Source organism: Ranitomeya variabilis, chromosome 8 (genome assembly GCF_051348905.1).
Source record: "Ranitomeya variabilis isolate aRanVar5 chromosome 8, aRanVar5.hap1, whole genome shotgun sequence".
Lineage (NCBI taxonomy): Eukaryota > Metazoa > Chordata > Amphibia > Anura > Dendrobatidae > Ranitomeya > Ranitomeya variabilis.
In genome coordinates this window covers 44651980-44671137 of record NC_135239.1, presented here as the reverse complement: position 1 = coordinate 44671137, position 19158 = coordinate 44651980, and the positions used below count along the sequence as shown (strand labels likewise).

At 45.1% G+C, this 19158-nt stretch overlaps 1 protein-coding gene across 1 annotated transcript in view; it reads left to right on the top strand.

Annotated features, from left to right (window-relative positions):
* The window catches only part of XPR1 (xenotropic and polytropic retrovirus receptor 1), a 159717-nt gene that overhangs the window by 125833 nt on the left and 14726 nt on the right, over positions 1–19158 (top strand). The window contains exons 5-13 of the mRNA XM_077276808.1: positions 1287–1436; positions 3762–3845; positions 4157–4238; positions 4332–4519; positions 5135–5314; positions 8169–8331; positions 8660–8854; positions 18676–18842; positions 18921–19060. Of these exons, the coding sequence (XP_077132923.1) occupies positions 1287–1436; positions 3762–3845; positions 4157–4238; positions 4332–4519; positions 5135–5314; positions 8169–8331; positions 8660–8854; positions 18676–18842; positions 18921–19060 (1349 nt within the window). The remainder of the gene's footprint in view (positions 1–1286; positions 1437–3761; positions 3846–4156; positions 4239–4331; positions 4520–5134; positions 5315–8168; positions 8332–8659; positions 8855–18675; positions 18843–18920; positions 19061–19158) is intronic.

The window sequence follows — 19158 nt, the reverse complement described above, 5'->3', positions numbered from 1 at the left end:
AAGAACTGCATGGCTTACGGTAGCTTTAGCAGCTTGACATAGTGAACTTCTGACTGAAACAGAAGAGACTTAATAAGGTTCATGGACGGTCTTATTCACGTTCCCATACAGGCTTATCCGAGCAGGATCACGTCCTTATGTTTGGGGTCACAAGCACTTAACTAGGCTGATATTACTATACTGTAGGCAGCCTAGAGAATATTTTATACTTGAAAGCTGTGAAAATAAGCAGGTCACCAACTCTAGCATACAAACTCTTTGCAGATGTTGCCCTTGGTGGGGTTTGAACCCAGGACTCCAGCGCTGCAAGGCTGCAGTGCTATCCACTGAGCCACCATGTTGCTCATAAATAAGTAAAAAGCAAAAGTGCATTGAAATAACAAAGGGTTCTTAGTAATACTGTTTTTGATCAAAAATAGCATAAAAGCCATCCCAATGTCGACAAGGTGACCCTGATCGGGACGGTCCTACCCTGTCTAAAATTAAAAACCTTACCATGTGTCAGAGTTGACCTCAGTGCGTGAATAAGGGCAGACAAAAGGACCGGGTCCCAACCTATGGATACCAGTCTGGGGAAGCCTTTAAATGTAATTTCCAGCTCAGGAGAGGGAGGCCACACCCCGGCTTGCACATAATGCAAAAATACAGAGAAAAAAAACCCACAATATCTGAGCTTGGTTTAATTTGGTATACATGCAGCACATAAATGCATGTTCACATTTTACATGAATTTTTTTGTAGATTTTTCCCTACTCATTAGTATGAGTGAAATCTGCAGCACAAATGGTGACAATATTGAAATGCTGCAGATTTAAATCTGCAGGAAAAAAAATAAGCAACGTGTGCATAAGATTTCAGGGATCTCATTCACATTGCCCAATGCCCACTTATACCTGTTGGCATGAAGGCTCGTGGACATATTAGATTAGAAGTCACCTCCTAATACCAAGGTGCACAACCTTCTGCCTCGCATTGTTTGTGCTCACAACCATCTTGATATAGGTGTGCTTCTCTGTGTCAGGAGGCTGCACATATACTATGCCGCATGTCATGTCTACATGTCACATACTATTCGTTGGGGCTTACTGTATCTGCCGAGTGGGGTTCCATCACCCCCTTGGTTTCTTTTGCAGAAAAGAAGTCTATGCAGTGGAGAGGCGGCCATTTATGCTATGCCTGCTTCTCTCTACAGCACAGTCTACACCTACAGGAACTGGTTATCAGCCACATTTCCTATGTTATTTATTTCAAATATAAATCTGGTATTTTTTTCCCTTTTCTTTTAGAATCTCAACTTCACAGGGTTCCGCAAAATCCTAAAGAAACATGACAAGATCCTGGACACCGGTCGTGGTGCGGACTGGAGAGTGGCTCACGTGGAGGTGGCTCCATTTTACACCTGCAAAAAGATCAATCAGTTAATTTCCGAGACAGAGGTATTTTTTTCTAAGGAATCATTGTCTATTGACAACTGAACAAGCCTGAAGCTGGCGATGCGCAGATCAATGATTTGTCCATTATTGTGATACTTTAGGAATCCTGGTCATTAAGGAGGCAAAAAGTGCATAATAGTGATGATTATTATTATTGTTAATAGTGCAGCCTACAAATTCCTTGCAGTCTGGAACATACATAAACACACTCTAAAAATATGATGGACTTAAAGGGATTGTCCATAAATATATACATATATTGCCAAACACTTGTATTGAGCGAGGCCGCGCCCCATTTAATAAAGCTCCCGGGCAGTGGACATGGCTGACTAGATAGGCGATTAATGTGTGAACTGTCCTACCTCTCCTCCTGCTCCCTCTTTGACCGCTTACATTCTCTCTACTGACTGCACCATTCCACTGAAACTGCCCTGACTAAAGTCACCAGTGACCTACTTACTGCCAAATCCAGGCGACACTACTCTGTCCTCCTCCTCCTGGACCTGCCCTCTGCCTGTTACCAAGTGGACTATTCCCCCTTACTACAGATTCTCTCATCTCTTGGCATCACAGACTCTGTGCCGTCTTGGATTTCCTCTTTCCGAACAGACTGGACATTCACCGTCTCCCACTCACACACCACCTCCTCATGTTCCACCTATTTGTTGGTATCCCCAAGGTTCAATTCGAGGACCCCTGCTCTTCATCTACACGTTCGGCTTGGGACAGCTCATAGTCCTACGGCTTTCAGTATCGCCTATATGCTGACGACACACAGATCTACCTCTCTGGACCCGATATCACCTCCTTACTTACCAGAATCCCCAAATGTTTGTACCCAATTTCATCATTCTTCTCTGCTGAATTTCTAAAACTTAACATGGATAAAACAGAATTCATCATCTTTCCACCATCTCACTCAACCCCCCCAACAGACCTCTCCATTAAAGTCAATGGCTTCTCAATTTCCCCAGGACTGCAAGCTCGCTGCCTCGGAGTAACACTTGACTCTGATCTCTCCTTCAAATCACATATCCAAGCCCTTTCCACTTCCTGCCAACTCAAAAATATTTTCCGTATCCGCACATTAGTTTACCAAGAATCTGCAAAAACCCTAGTGCATGACCTTATCTCCCGCCTCGACTACTGCAACCTCCTGCTCTGTGGCCTCCCCTCCAACACTATCGCACCCCTCCAATCTATCCTACACTCTGCTGTCCCAACTAATCCACCTGTCCTCTCACTATTTCTCTGCCTCTGGCAATCCCTTCACTGGCTCCCTATTGCCCAGAGACTCCAGTTCAAAGCCCTAACCATGACATACAAAGCCATCCACAACCTGTCTCCTCCATACATCTGTGACCTCGTCTCCCGGTACTTCCCTGCACGCAACCTCCGATCCTCACAAGATCTCCTTCTCTACTCCCCTCTTATCCCCTCTTCTCACAATCACATACAAGATTTCTCTTGCGCTTCATCCCTGCTCTGGAACTCTCTACCACAACACATCAGATCTCACCTACCGTGGAAACCTTCAAAAAGAACCTGAAGACCCACCTCTTCCGACAAGCCTACAACCTGCAGTAAACACTGATGCACCAAACCGCTGCACGACCAGCTCTATCCTCACCTACTGTATCCTCACCCATCCCTTGTAGATTGTGAGCCCTCGCGGGCAGGGTCCTCTCTCCTCCTGTACCAGTCATGACTTGTATCGTTCATGATTATTGTACTCGTTTTTCATTCTGTTTACCTCTTTTCACATATAGAGCACCATGGAATAAATGGCGCTATAATAATAAATCATTATTGCTGGGAGACAGATCATTGGAACATGACTGATCACAAGAACAAGGGTCTCAAAGTCCCCTTTTAGATGTGCTGTCAAGAACAATGATTTTTAAGCAATAATAAAAATAATTTTACCCAACTAACCAGTGCTCCGCGTGTTAGGCAGCCTGTTCACTTAGTAGCGATAGTCGTGCAGTGTAAATGCACCCGAAATATATCTACACTTTATGCTGATATATGCGCTGAAGCCATAGGACTCTGCATCAGGATGTAATTTCATCAAGAAGCAAAATGAATGAATACAGCTTGTAATAAAACATGGCCTTTCATTGCCATAAAGTAAAGGCACGTACTGGTGGTGAAGCTGGCCAGCGACTCCTGCACGTCTACAGCACATACACGGTTTCTCCTATATCTGCTACATATGTACATATCCTAATGCACACTAACAGTTTTCAGCAGGATAACGATGTTTTTCTTTGATTTCAGCTGTGTTTTTGTTATTTATTTAACATTTTTATGTATTTCTCTTTTCAGGCTGTTGTGACCAATGAACTTGAAGATGGAGATCGTCAGAAAGCTATGAAACGTCTGCGCGTCCCACCATTAGGAGCTGCACAAGTGAGTGAACTTAGGAAAAGGCTCGTGCCTTCCCATAACCTCCTCCATAGTGTATAGTATCTTCCATAGGGGATAGGGAAATGGGTAGAATATTACAAAGAAGCTTCCTCAGCTCTGCTTCATCGCTAAATCTAAAAACTTTGTGTGAGAACGGCTGCACCCAGTAATATAAGTGATACATCCCTGGATTCAGTTTCTTGTTGCTATAGATAGAGATGTCTGTAGGGGGACTCCAGTTCCCAGCGGCTGCTTTCTTCTTCCCGTCTGTCCTTGTGTCTGTGTGACCACTGATTAGTGTCCTCCTTCCGCAGCCCGCCCCGGCCTGGACGACTTTCAGAGTGGGTCTGTACTGTGGTATATTTATTGTCCTGAACTGTGCAGTTGTCTATACAGGTGAGTGTCCTCCCTACATATGATTGTATAGAGCGGACGCTGGATATTTTGGATTATCCGATTGTGAACCCCTTTTCCAACCTCCTTTCCCAGCTTACACGAGTTATGAAGTGAATGAGGTTTGGCCCCTGGTGAGGATTTACAGGGGCGGCTTTCTGCTAGTGGAGTTCCTCTTTCTCCTCGGCATCAATACTTACGGCTGGAGACAAGCCGGGGTCAACCACGTCCTTATATTTGAACTAAACCCACGTAGCAACCTCTCACATCAGCATCTTTTCGAGGTATTTATTCATTCAGTCTTTCCCTGGCTGCATTTTTTTCTGATCACTTCTATTTTAAAGGGAAGTTATCATCTGAAACTGACCTATTGTGCAAATCATGTTTTTGAGTTACATGTATTATAAAAAAAAAATGTTGTGAAGGTTTTTCTTTTTCCACATATCGTGATCTTTATTTAAAAAAAAAATTATTAATCTTCCAATTTTCACACTGGCCACTTTTTCCAGTCTTACAGGAAGCATTCATAGGAGTTTTCTTATCATAGGAGACAGGATTACACAGCTGATAACACAGGATCCACTAATCACAATCCTCCCCTTCTTTCACATTGATTTTTGCACCCGCTTATTAGACGCTTCAGTGCAAATGATAGGGTCAGGATCCGGCCATTGTGGCTAATGTACATGTGGTGTTTCCTGAAACAAGAGGAAGTTAAAGTCCCAGTGGTCAGTGTGAATATTGCAAGATGTCATATTTTAATTTTTAATAGTAATTGTGCTGTGCATAAAAAAAACCTGTCGAACATAAAAAAAAAAAATAACAAAAACCTGATTTAATCAATAGGTAATTTTCTGATCATTACTGTCCTTTAATCCTTGTTCTTATGTTTCCCTCAGATTGCAGGGTTCCTTGGGATGCTGTGGTGCCTCAGCCTTTTCGCCTGTGTCTTCGGACATCATATCCTTTTGCCAATGCAGGTGAATCCACTGATCCTGTACGGCTTCATGCTGCTCTTCCTCATTAATCCCACTAAAACCTTCTACTACAAGTCTCGCTTCTGGCTTCTTAAGTTATTGGTAAGTTACTTTACAGGATTCGCCTCTGCAGTTTTGACCGCCGAGACCATTTATATTTGTAGCCTTATCTGATTTGTCACTTTCAGTAATGAACAGACTCATGGAAGTTAGGGTTTGTCCGAACTTTGGTTCAAAGTTAGGTCTGGCCACCAGAACTGTACCTGAACCTGTACCTGATAGAAATCAATGGGCACCTGAACTTTAGAGCTGGAAAGCGGTCTCTCTCCCCCCATACAGGCTCTCCATGCATGTGTCGTGACTGTGACACAACTGCGACACATACAGCTGCGGCGCCGATCATAAGATGGGCCGGCGCAATCCAGGGAGTCGGGTGAAAATTCTCTCACCTCTAGTCATTAGTTGTCAATTGTAAAGGTAGCTGCCAGCAGCTGGTCTTGATGACTTGATGAAAGTGTATTCTGCTTGGCAGAACATTTTTTTGACAACCATTAATAACATCATTGTTGGCAGCCAAAGTACGTACTGTTGTGGCCAAAAGTATTGACACCCCTGCAATTCTGTCAGATAATACTCAGTTTCTTCCTGAAAATGATTGCAGTCACAAATTCTTTGGTATTATTATCTTCATTTAATTTGTCTTAAATGAAAAAAACACAAAAGAGAATGAAGCAAAAAGCAAAACATTGATCATTTCACACAAAACTCCAAAAATGGGCCAGACAAAAGTATTGGCACCCTCAGCCTAATACTTGGTTGCACAACCTTTAGCCAAAATAACTGCGACCAACTGCTTCCGGTAACCATCAATGAGTTTCTTACAATGCTCTGCTGGAATTTTAGACCATTTTTCTTTGGCAAACTGCTCCAGGTCCCTGATATTTGAAGGGTGCCTTCTCCAAACTGCCATTTTTAGATCTCTCCACAGGTGTTCTATGGGATTCAGGTCTGGACTCATTGCTGGCCACCTTAGAAGTCTCCAGTGCTTTCTCTCAAACCATTTTCTAGTGCTTTTTGAAGTGTGTTTTGGGTCATTGTCCTGCTGGAAGACCCATGACCTCTGAGGGAGACCCAGCTTTCTCACACTGGCCCTACAAAATTTGTTGGTAGTCTTCAGACTTTATAATGCCATGCACACGGTCGAGCAGTCCAGTGCCAGAGGCAGCAAAGCAACCCCAAAACATCAGGGAACCTCCGCCATGTTTGACTGTAGGGACCGTGCTCTTTTCTTTGAATGCCTCTTTTTTTCTCCTGTAAACTCTATGTTGATGCCTTTGCCCAAAAAGCTCTACTTTTGTCTCATCTGACCAGAGAACATTCTTCCAAAACGTTCTAGGCTTTTTCAGGTAAGTTTTGGCAAACTCCAGCCTGGCTTTTTTATGTCTCGGGGTAAGAAGTGGGGTCTTCCTGGGTCTCCTACCACACAGTCCCTTTTCATTCAGACGCAGACGGATAGTACGGGTTGACACTGTTGTACCCTCAGACTGCAGGGCAGCTTGAACTTGTTTGGATGTTAGTCGAGGTTCTTTATCCAACATCCGCACAATCTTGCATTGAAATCTCTTGTCAATTTTTCTTTTCCGTCCACATCTAGGGAGGTTAGCCACAGTGCCATGGGCTTTACACTTCTTGATGACACTGCGCACGGTAGACACAGGAACATTCAGGTCTTTGGAGATGGACTTGTAGCCCTGAGATTGCTCATGCTTCCTCACAATTTGGTTTCTCAAGTCCTCAGACAGTTCTTTGGTCTTCTTTCTTTTCTCCATGCTCAATGTGGTACACACAAGGACACAGGACAGAGGTTGAGTCAACTTTAATCCATGTCAACTGGCTGCAAGTGTGATTTAGTTATTGCCCACACCTGTTAGGTGCCACAGGTGAGTTACAGGTGCTGTTAATTACACAAATTAGGGAAGCATCACATGATTTTTCGAACAGTGCCAATACTTTTGTCCACCCCCTTTTTTATGTTTGGTGTGGAATTATATCCAATTTGGCTTTAGAACAATTCTGTTTGTGTTTTTTCATTTAAGACAAATTAAATGAAGATAATAATAACAAAGAATTTGTGTTTGCAATCATTTTCAGGAAGAAAGTGAGTATTATCTGACAGAATTGCAGGGGTGTCAATACTTTTGGCCACAACTGTAAGTGTGGAGAATTCTGCACATGGCACGCTTACTGAATAATTAATAAATCTAGATGTTTTTAAAATGTTTCCATTTTTCCATCATTTGCAGATCAGTAACATGTCTATCCATCTGGTGATTTCCAGAATCCCACGACTTTTCCTTCTTGGTGTTGCAGCTTCAATGTTCAGGGGTATATTTATCCATATAATAAGCTAAACAAGCCCAAGTATTCTATGCTTTCATTATAGGAGAGGCCTTCTATCCCATGTAGTAATCTAGTTGCCGCATTTGACTTAATCTTTCCAATATTGTCCTTAGAATGTGGAGCCCAAAACTGGTTTCTATATGTGGTCTTACATGTGATTTATAAAGGGGTAATAATACATTGAGGTCACAGCTTTTTTCCCCTCTTTTTATAGACCCCAATAACATATTTGCTGTAGCAGCTGCTGCCTGACATTGAGTCCTGCTGCTCAGCTTACTTGTAACCAGAATCCCCAGGTCTTCCTCCTGTTCTGTGATCCTGAGAATATTTCCATTTAATATGCAGCAGTCCAATTCCATACTCTTGCCTGGGTGCATACATGTAGGGGCAGGTGAGAAGGAACAGCAGTGTAGTTTGTATGGCCTCATAGACCTCAGGTAGGAATTATTTGGTGCCTATTTGATTTTTCTGTTCTTGTCTGGATACACCGGCGTCTTTACGTACTTCCACCATGGCTTATTCTAATAATAAGTGTCTTATTTTCCATTTTGTCTAGTTCCGAGTGTTCACCGCCCCTTTCCACAAGGTGGGCTTTGCAGATTTCTGGCTCGCTGATCAACTGAACAGTCTGGCTGTGATCCTCATGGACCTGGAGTTTATGATCTGCTTCTACAGCTTTGAGCTGGAATGGGAAAGTCCAGGGGGTCTTATCACTGGAGGTAAAGCAATCTGTCCCCCCCCACCACCACAAAAAAAAGTGAGATTACAGTAGAGGGATTCTGGTGGAGGGAGACTTCCCTAAGCGTCATCTAAGTGCTTCTATAAATACTTCTTCAGATACTTGTCAGGCCACTGACATTAATGGTGGTAGATATTCCCCTGGCTTCTAAGCCTGTCATGTTCACTACTGTCGGCAGCGTAACATTTCCAAGATGGCCACTGAACTTCATAAGAATACATTCTTATTTCACATTTTAGTCATTTCCATAGATATTGAGTATTTAGTATACAATTTATGTTCTTATGTTCCTTGCTCCTTATTAACAGCCACTGGAAGGTGCAACACCTATTCTTATGGCGTCCGTGCGGTGGTTCAGTGTATACCAGCCTGGCTGCGCTTTATCCAGTGCCTGCGACGATACAGAGATACTAAGAGAGCTTTTCCCCATCTGGTGAATGCCGGAAAGTATTCCACTACCTTCTTCATGGTGACGTTTGCTGCTCTCTACCAAACACACAAAGGTAAGTGTGACCTAGTTCCTTCTGCAGCTAAAGTGTGAGAACCTTACCAAACAGCGGCTTAGATCTCTGCATCCTGATCCATCCATGTATTATGAGGCATTAGTGTGAGAACCTTACCAAACGGCAGCTTAGATCTCTGCACCCTGATCCATCCATGTATTATGAGGCATTAGTGTGAGAACCTTACCAAACGTCCGCTTAGATCTCTGCACCCTGATCCATCCATGTATTATGAGGCATTGGTGTGAGAACCTTACCAAACGTCCGCTTAGATCTCTGCACCCTGATCCATCCATGTATTATGAGGCATTGGTGTGAGAACCTTACCAAACGGCAGCTTAGATCTCTGCACCCTGATCCATCCATGTATTACAAGGCATTGGTGTGAGAACCTTACCAAACGGCAGCTTAGATCTCTGCATCCTGAGCCATCCATGTATTACAAGGCATTGGTGTGAGAACCTTACCAAACGGCAGCTTAGATCTCTGCATCCTGAGCCATCCATGTATTACAAGGCAATGGTATGAGAACCTTACCAAACAGCAGCTTAGATCTCTGCATCCTGATCCACATCCATCCATGTATTATGGAGCATTGGTGTGAGAACCTTACCAAACAGCAGCTTAGATCTCTGCATCCTGAGCCATCCATGTATTATGAGGCATTGGTGTGAGAACCTTACCAAACGGCAGCTTAGATCTCTGCACCCTGATCCATCCATGTATAATGAGGCATTGGTGTGAGAACCTTACCAAACGGCAGCTTAGATCTCTGCATCCTGAGCCATCCATGTATTACAAGGCAATGGTGTGAGAACCTTACCAAACGGCAGCTTAGATCTCTGCATCCTGATCCATCCATGTATTATGAGGCATTGGTGTGAGAACCTTACCAAACGGCAGCTTAGATCTCTGCATCCTGATCCATCCATGTATTATGAGGCATTAGTGTGAGAACCTTACCAAACGTCCGCTTAGATCTCTGCACCCTGATCCATCCATGTATTATGAGGCATTGGTGTGAGAACCTTACCAAACGGCAGCTTAGATCTCTGCACCCTGATCCATCCATGTATTACAAGGCATTGGTGTGAGAACCTTACCAAACAGCAGCTTAGATCTCTGCATCCTGAGCCATCCATGTATTATGGAGCATTGGTGTGAGAACCTTACCAAACGTCCGCTTAGATCTCTGCACCCTGATCCATCCATGTATTATGAGGCATTGGTGTGAGAACCTTACCAAACAGCAGCTTAGATCTCTGCATCCTGAGCCATCCATGTATTATGAGGCATTGGTGTGAGAACCTTACCAAACGGCAGCTTAGATCTCTGCACCCTGATCCATCCATGTATTATGAGGCATTGGTGTGAGAACCTTACCAAACGGCAGCTTAGATCTCTGCACCCTGATCCATCCATGTATTACAAGGCATTGGTGTGAGAACCTTACCAAACAGCAGCTTAGATCTCTGCATCCTGATCCATCCATGTATTATGAGGCATTGGTGTGAGAACCTTACCAAACGGCAGCTTAGATCTCTGCACCCTGATCCATCCATGTATTATGAGGCATTGGTGTGAGAACCTTACCAAACGGCAGCTTAGATCTCTGCACCCTGATCCATCCATGTATTACAAGGCATTGGTGTGAGAACCTTACCAAACAGCAGCTTAGATCTCTGCATCCTGAGCCATCCATGTATTATGGAGCATTGGTGTGAGAACCTTACCAAACGTCCGCTTAGATCTCTGCACCCTGATCCATCCATGTATTATGAGGCATTGGTGTGAGAACCTTACCAAACAGCAGCTTAGATCTCTGCATCCTGAGCCATCCATGTATTATGAGGCATTGGTGTGAGAACCTTACCAAACGGCAGCTTAGATCTCTGCACCCTGATCCATCCATGTATTATGAGGCATTGGTGTGAGAACCTTACCAAACGGCAGCTTAGATCTCTGCACCCTGATCCATCCATGTATTACAAGGCATTGGTGTGAGAACCTTACCAAACAGCAGCTTAGATCTCTGCATCCTGATCCATCCATGTATTATGAGGCATTGGTGTGAGAACCTTACCAAACGGCAGCTTAGATCTCTGCACCCTGATCCATCCATGTATTACAAGGCATTGGTGTGAGAACCTTACCAAACGGCAGCTTAGATCTCTGCATCCTGATCCATCCATGTATTATGAGGCATTGGTGTGAGAACCTTACCAAACGGCAGCTTAGATCTCTGCACCCTGATCCATCCATGTATTACAAGGCATTGGTGTGAGAACCTTACCAAACGGCAGCTTAGATCTCTGCATCCTGATCCATCCATGTATTATGAGGCATTGGTGTGAGAACCTTACCAAACGGCAGCTTAGATCTCTGCACCCTGATCCATCCATGTATTACAAGGCATTGGTGTGAGAACCTTACCAAACGGCAGCTTAGATCTCTGCATCCTGATCCATCCATGTATTATGAGGCATTGGTGTGAGAACCTTACCAAACAGCAGCTTAGATCTCTGCATCCTGATGCATCCATGTATTACAAGGCATTGGGGTGAGAGCCTTACCAAATGGCAGCTTAGATCTCTGCACCCTGATCCATCCATCCATGTATTATGAGGCATTAGTGTGAGAACCTTACCAAACGGCAGCTTAGATCTCTGCATCCTGAGAAATCCATGTATTATGAGGCATTGGTGTGAGAACCTTACCAAAGAGCGGCTTAGATCTCTGCACCCTGAGCCATCCATGTATTACAAGGCATTGATGTTGAGAACCTTACCAAACGGCAGCTTAGATCTCTGCATCCTGAGCCATCCATGTATTATGAGGCATTGGTGTGAGAACCTTACCAAACAGCAGCTTAGATCTCTGCATCCTGAGCCATCCATGTATTATGAGGCATTGGTGTGAGAACCTTACCAAACAGCAGCTTAGATCTCTGCATCCTGAGCCATCCATGTATTATGAGGCATTGGTGTGAGAACCTTACCAAACAGCAGCTTAGATCTCTGCATCCTGATGCATCCATGTATTACAAGGCATTGGGGTGAGAGCCTTACCAAATGGCAGCTTAGATCTCTGCACCCTGATCCATCCATCCATGTATTATGAGGCATTGGTGTGAGAACCTTACCAAACGGCAGCTTAGATCTCTGCATCCTGAGCCATCCATGTATTATGAGGCATTGGTGTGAGAACCTTACCAAACAGCAGCTTAGATCTCTGCATCCTGATGCATCCATGTATTACAAGGCATTGGTGTGAGAACCTTACCAAACGGCAGCTTAGATCTCTGCACCCTGATCCATCCATGTATAATGAGGCATTGGTGTGAGAACCTTACCAAACAGCAGCTTAGATCTCTGCATCCTGAGCCATCCATGTATTACAAGGCAATGGTGTGAGAACCTTACCAAACGGCAGCTTAGATCTCTGCATCCTGATCCATCCATGTATTATGAGGCATTGGTGTGAGAACCTTACCAAACGGCAGCTTAGATCTCTGCACCCTGATCCATCCATGTATTACAAGGCATTGGTGTGAGAACCTTACCAAACGTCCGCTTAGATCTCTGCACCCTGATCCATCCATGTATTATGAGGCATTGGTGTGAGAACCTTACCAAACAGCAGCTTAGATCTCTGCATCCTGAGCCATCCATGTATTATGAGGCATTGGTGTGAGAACCTTACCAAACGGCAGCTTAGATCTCTGCATCCTGAGCCATCCATGTATTATGGAGCATTGGGGTGAGAACCTTACCAAACGGCAGCTTAGATCTCTGCATCCTGAGCCATCCATGTATTATAAGGCATTGGTGTGAGAACCTTACCAAACGGCAGCTTAGATCTCTGCACCCTGATCCATCCATGTATTATGAGGCATTGGTGTGAGAACCTTACCAAACGGCAGCTTAGATCTCTGCACCCTGATCCATCCATGTATTACAAGGCATTGGTGTGAGAACCTTACCAAACAGCAGCTTAGATCTCTGCATCCTGATCCATCCATGTATTATGAGGCATTGGTGTGAGAACCTTACCAAACGGCAGCTTAGATCTCTGCACCCTGATCCATCCATGTATTATGAGGCATTGGTGTGAGAACCTTACCAAACGGCAGCTTAGATCTCTGCACCCTGATCCATCCATGTATTACAAGGCATTGGTGTGAGAACCTTACCAAACGGCAGCTTGGATCTCTGCATCCTGATCCATCCATGTATTATGAGACATTGGTGTGAGAACCTTACCAAACGGCAGCTTAGATCTCTGCATCCTGATCCATCCATGTATTATGAGGCATTGGTGTGAGAACCTTACCAAACAGCAGCTTAGATCTCTGCATCCTGATGCATCCATGTATTACAAGGCATTGGGGTGAGAGCCTTACCAAATGGCAGCTTAGATCTCTGCACCCTGATCCATCCATCCATGTATTATGAGGCATTAGTGTGAGAACCTTACCAAACGGCAGCTTAGATCTCTGCATCCTGAGAAATCCATGTATTATGAGGCATTGGTGTGAGAACCTTACCAAAGAGCGGCTTAGATCTCTGCACCCTGAGCCATACATGTATTACAAGGCATTGATGTTGAGAACCTTACCAAACGGCAGCTTAGATCTCTGCACCCTGATCCATCCATGTATTATGAGGCATTGGTGTGAGAACCTTACCAAACAGCAGCTTAGATCTCTGCATCCTGAGCCATCCATGTATTATGAGGCATTGGTGTGAGAACCTTACCAAACAGCAGCTTAGATCTCTGCATCCTGAGCCATCCATGTATTATGAGGCATTGGTGTGAGAACCTTACCAAACGGCAGCTTAGATCTCTGCATCCTGAGCCATCCATGTATTATGGAGCATTGGGGTGAGAACCTTACCAAACGGCAGCTTAGATCTCTGCATCCTGAGCCATCCATGTATTATAAGGCATTGGTGTGAGAACCTTACCAAACGGCAGCTTAGATCTCTGCACCCTGATCCATCCATGTATTACAAGGCATTGGTGTGAGAACCTTACCAAACAGCAGCTTAGATCTCTGCATCCTGATCCATCCATGTATTATGAGGCATTGGTGTGAGAACCTTACCAAACGGCAGCTTAGATCTCTGCACCCTGATCCATCCATGTATTACAAGGCATTGGTGTGAGAACCTTACCAAACGGCAGCTTGGATCTCTGCATCCTGATCCATCCATGTATTATGAGACATTGGTGTGAGAACCTTACCAAACAGCAGCTTAGATCTCTGCATCCTGATGCATCCATGTATTACAAGGCATTGGGGTGAGAGCCTTACCAAATGGCAGCTTAGATCTCTGCACCCTGATCCATCCATCCATGTATTATGAGGCATTAGTGTGAGAACCTTACCAAACGGCAGCTTAGATCTCTGCATCCTGAGAAATCCATGTATTATGAGGCATTGGTGTGAGAACCTTACCAAAGAGCGGCTTAGATCTCTGCACCCTGAGCCATACATGTATTACAAGGCATTGATGTTGAGAACCTTACCAAACAGCAGCTTAGATCTCTGCATCCTGAGCCATCCATGTATTATGAGGCATTGGTGTGAGAGCCTTACCAAACAGCAGCTTAGATCTCTGCACCCTGATCCATCCATGTATAATGAGGCATTGGTGTGAGAACCTTACCAAACGGCAGCTTAGATCTCTGCACCCTGAGCCATCCATGTATTACAAGGCATTGATGTTGAGAACCTTACCAAACAGCAGCTTAGATCTCTGCATCCTGATGCATCCATGTATTACAAGGCATTGGGGTGAGAGCCTTACCAAATGGCAGCTTAGATCTCTGCACCCTGATCCATCCATCCATGTATTATGAGGCATTGGTGTGAGAACCTTACCAAACGGCAGCTTAGATCTCTGCATCCTGATCCATCCATGTATTACAAGGCAATGGTGTGAGAACCTTACCAAACAGCAGCTTAGATCTCTGCATCCTGATCCATCCATGTATTACAAGGCATTGGTGTGAGAACCTTACCAAACGGCAGCTTAGATCTCTGCATCCTGATCCATCCATGTATTACAAGGCAATGGTGTGAGAACCTTACCAAACAGCAGCTTAGATCTCTGCATCCTGATCCATCCATGTATTACAAGGCAATGGTGTGAGAACCTTACCAAACAGCAGCTTAGATCTCTGCATCCTGATCCATCCATGTATTACAAGGCAATGGTGTGAGAACCTTACCAAACAGCAGCTTAGATCTCTGCATCCTGAGCCATCCATGTTTTATAAGGCATTGGTTGGGGTGTCAGAAAGATTTTGCTTTTCTATAGCTAAACCTCAGCTTTCAGTTTGGAGGGATGGATGCAGCAGGGCTTGTAATAAATGCTAAATAGTTTGTCACATCCACTTTTTGGAGCATTCGGACACGTCTTAATCATTAAATGAAGGTTTCCTGTTATTTGGTTCCATGGCCCCAGGTGTATAATATCTGACCCCGACCTCCATGGTAGTAAACAGCTCACTGATACCAGTGCGGTCCTGTAATGGGAGCCAGCAGTATAACAAGACCACTCATGACATTTCTTTCCTCCAAAATCTTCCTCATCACCTGTACGTGACAGTGGAAGGAACCGCAGCAACTCGGCCACACAGTGAAGACACCATAATGCCAGGAAACTGGTATAAAAACACTTTGGATATACCCCGAAAAAGTGGTGCAATTCGCAGTTGTGCAAAAATGTTTCCTCTTTTGGCGTTTTCACACCAGTTTCATGTAGCTCCACTAAGAAGGGCAGAGGCTGGTGTGGGAGGGACATCTGTCCATCATCATGTGGAGGCCTATGTGACTTCAGGCCATGACGACCGTAGCTTTTCTGGTGAGGCGCATGCCGCTGATAAGATGCGCATTAAGTGGCGTGCACAGCTTAATGAATTCTGCACATTTTATTCCTGCACGTCCTTCATCAAGACTGACCTATGAAACGCCAGTCTTAATGAATCTGGGCCATAATGCTTAAGATTTACCAATTCTCTGCTGACTCCAAAATGCAGAGTCCCAACCTCCTCTGATCAGCATGAATGCCCCCGCCGAGATCTTCCAGTGTGCAGCCTTACATCACTAAGCGCAAAGCATCAGATGGAGTGGTGTAAAGCCGCCACCGCTGAGTGCAGCCACAGTCAGGTTCCATAAATATCAGGAGAACGTTACCTGCCGGACTGTATTGTGCAAAGTTTGGTGGAGGAGGGGTAATTCTGTGGGATTGTTTTCCCGGGGATGGCCTGCAGTGACGGGAAATCTGAATACTTCAGCCTGTAAGACACTTGTAACCTCCAGCTTTGTGGGAACAGTTTGGGGAAGACCCTCTTCTGTTCCATATGACAAGGTCTATAAAGACATGGTTAGGGGATTAGGTGGAAGAACCTGATCGACCGCATGGAGCCCCAACCTCCACCCCATCCAACCTCTTTTGGATAAGAGATAGTGGAGATTGTAAGCCCGGTCTCCTCCAACATCAGGGTCTGACTTAAATGCTCTTCTGGATGAAAGGACAAAAACTCCTCTAAATTCTGGTAGCAATCCATTCCCAGAAGAGCGGAAGCTGCTATAGCTCCATATTATGTCCATGGATGTGGAGTGGGAGGACATCTTTTCATTTATTGTGCTGCTAATGCCGGCCCCTCTTCGTTCCCCAACATGGCCGCACAGCTTCGCCGACTGCCCCACTGCACAGCGGCACTCAGAGACTCCCACGAATGGTAAGATGGCTCTAAGAGTAAAGGTACCGTCACACTAAGCGACGCTGCAGCGATAGCGACAGCAATGCCGATCGCTGCAGCGTCGCTGTGTGGTCGCTGGAGAGCTGTCACACAGACCGCTCTCCAGCGACCAGCGATGCCGAGGTCCCCGGGTAACCAGGGTAAACATCGGGTTGCTAAGCGCAGGGCCGCGCTTAGTAACCCGATGTTTACCCTGGTTACCAGCGTAAAAGTTAAAAAAACAAACAGTACATGCTCACCTGCGCGTCCCCCAGCCTCTGCATCCTGACGCTGACTGAGCTCCGGCCCTAACAGCACAGCGGTGACGTCACCGCTGTTGCTTTCACTTTCAGTTTAGGGCCGGCGCTCAGTCAGTGTCAGGAAGCAGAGGCTGGGGGACGCGCAGGTGAGTATGTGCTGTTTGTTTTTTTAACTTTTACGCTGGTAACCAGGGTAAACATCGGGTTACTAAGCGCGGCCCTGCGCTTGGTAACCCGATGTTTACCCTGGTTACCAGTGTAAAATATCGCTGGTATCGTCGCTTTTGCTGTCAAACACGGCGATACACGGCGACCTAGCGACCAAATAATGTGCAGACCTTCTAGCAGCGACCAGCAATTTCACAGCGGGATCCAGATCGCTGCTGCGTGTCAAATACAGCGATATCGCCATCCAGGTCGCTGCAACGTCACGGATTGCTGGCGATATCGCCTAGTGTGACGGTACCTTAAGTGTCAAGTCACGCAGTGCATTGGGTAATCGGAGCAGCGGTGCGGCCATATTAGCTCATCGACAGAGCACTAGGTCTATTTACTAATTCCTCTGTAATGTTAGATTTTGATGTCTGACTGGGGGGGTCATTTTATCAAATAGCAAGTCAACTTACTACAATCGTTAGTTCTACAGGCACCATAAGGTGCACGTCAATGGTGCAAAATGTGGTATTGTACTGCCCTCTAGTGACCAGACTGAGGTAGTGCTTGCTAATGGATGTATCATAAAAGCCTATGTAGTGAAATCTCAGATGAGGATGTGTTTGGGGGGGGGGGGGGGGCATAAACTTAGACACCTAGCAATTCTCAAAAAGATTAAAATTCTCTGAGAAATATGCGAACCCGCAGTGGGAATGGCCTTTACACGTGTGAAAATGCCACTGAATTGATTTCAGCAGCGCTACCGAGAGGATTTCTCTAAGGGTTTGACTTCCTCATTTAGGCATTGGTACAGATTGGTGATGAGCGAATATACTCGTTGCTTGGGTGGTCTCCGAGTATTTATGACTGCTCGGAGATTTAGTTTTCCTAGCCACAGCTGAATGATTTACATCTGTTACCCAGCTTGAATACATGTGGGGATTCCCTAGCAACCAGGCAACCCCCACATGTACTTATGCTGGCTAACAGATGTAAATCATTCAGCTGTGGTGATGAAAACTAAATCTCCGAGCACTAAAAAATACTCGGAGGACCCCCGAGCAACGAGTATACTCACTCATCACTAGTACAGATGAATTCCCCACTGAACCCATCTTCCCCATTATTTTTGTATCTAATTGGATGCATTTGACCTGATTAGACCTGTCTGATCTTCTGGGTAAGCAGGATCCTTTCATGCCCGAACATGCTGGGATAAGGTGTTATCAGAGCTCGTGCCCTAATCGAGTATTTTTGGCGTGCTTGCAGCAGCATGTCTCGCGGCTGTTCGACATGCTGTTGTTTGTTAGGCATTCCCTGCATGTGTTGCGTCTGTCAAATAGCCGGGATACATGCAGCCTTGGGGACTGGAGCAATGTATTCGAAAGTGCTGAAATGCTCTATTTGCACTCCACTACCAGTGAGATCCAGCAGTTGCCGTCTGTGCCACCGGTGATCATGGGGAGGTGCTGGGGTATGACCGCTTTCTCCTTACCCACAAGTTCACACCTTCCTGCAAGTCGCTTTATTTGCAGACCGTGCATGCATCATAAAAACCATTGTTTGTGTTTTTATATTTTATGTATATATTTTTCTTTTTAAACCATATTTTAACACGTGCTCTTCTATGTAACCTATGGTGTATTTCTTCCTTAGTTCGTGATCACACGGATGCTCAGGTGTTTTTCTACCTGTGGATCGTCAGTTACTTTGTCAGTTCTTGTTATACTCTAATCTGGGATCTGAAGATGGACTGGGGCCTGTTTGACCGTAATGCAGGGGAGAACACCTTCCTGCGAGAGGAGATCGTGTACCCCCAGAAGGTATGAGCTCTGAGCATCACACGTCCTTGTCTGCTGCTCTTCCCACCCAGCCATTGTAACGACTCTTCGCTTTCCCAGGCTTACTACTACTGTGCCATCATTCAAGACGTCATCCTCCGTTTTGCGTGGACCATACAGATCTCGCTGACTCATTTGAACCTTCACAATAATGCTTCAGACATTATTTCCACCGTCCTGGCTCCTCTGGAGGTCTTCCGGTAAGAGCTCCAATTATGTGTGGAAGTATGAAGCCGGTCTTAAAGACAGACCTTTCCTCGAATAACGTCTCTTTGTTCCAAATGTGTGAACACACAAA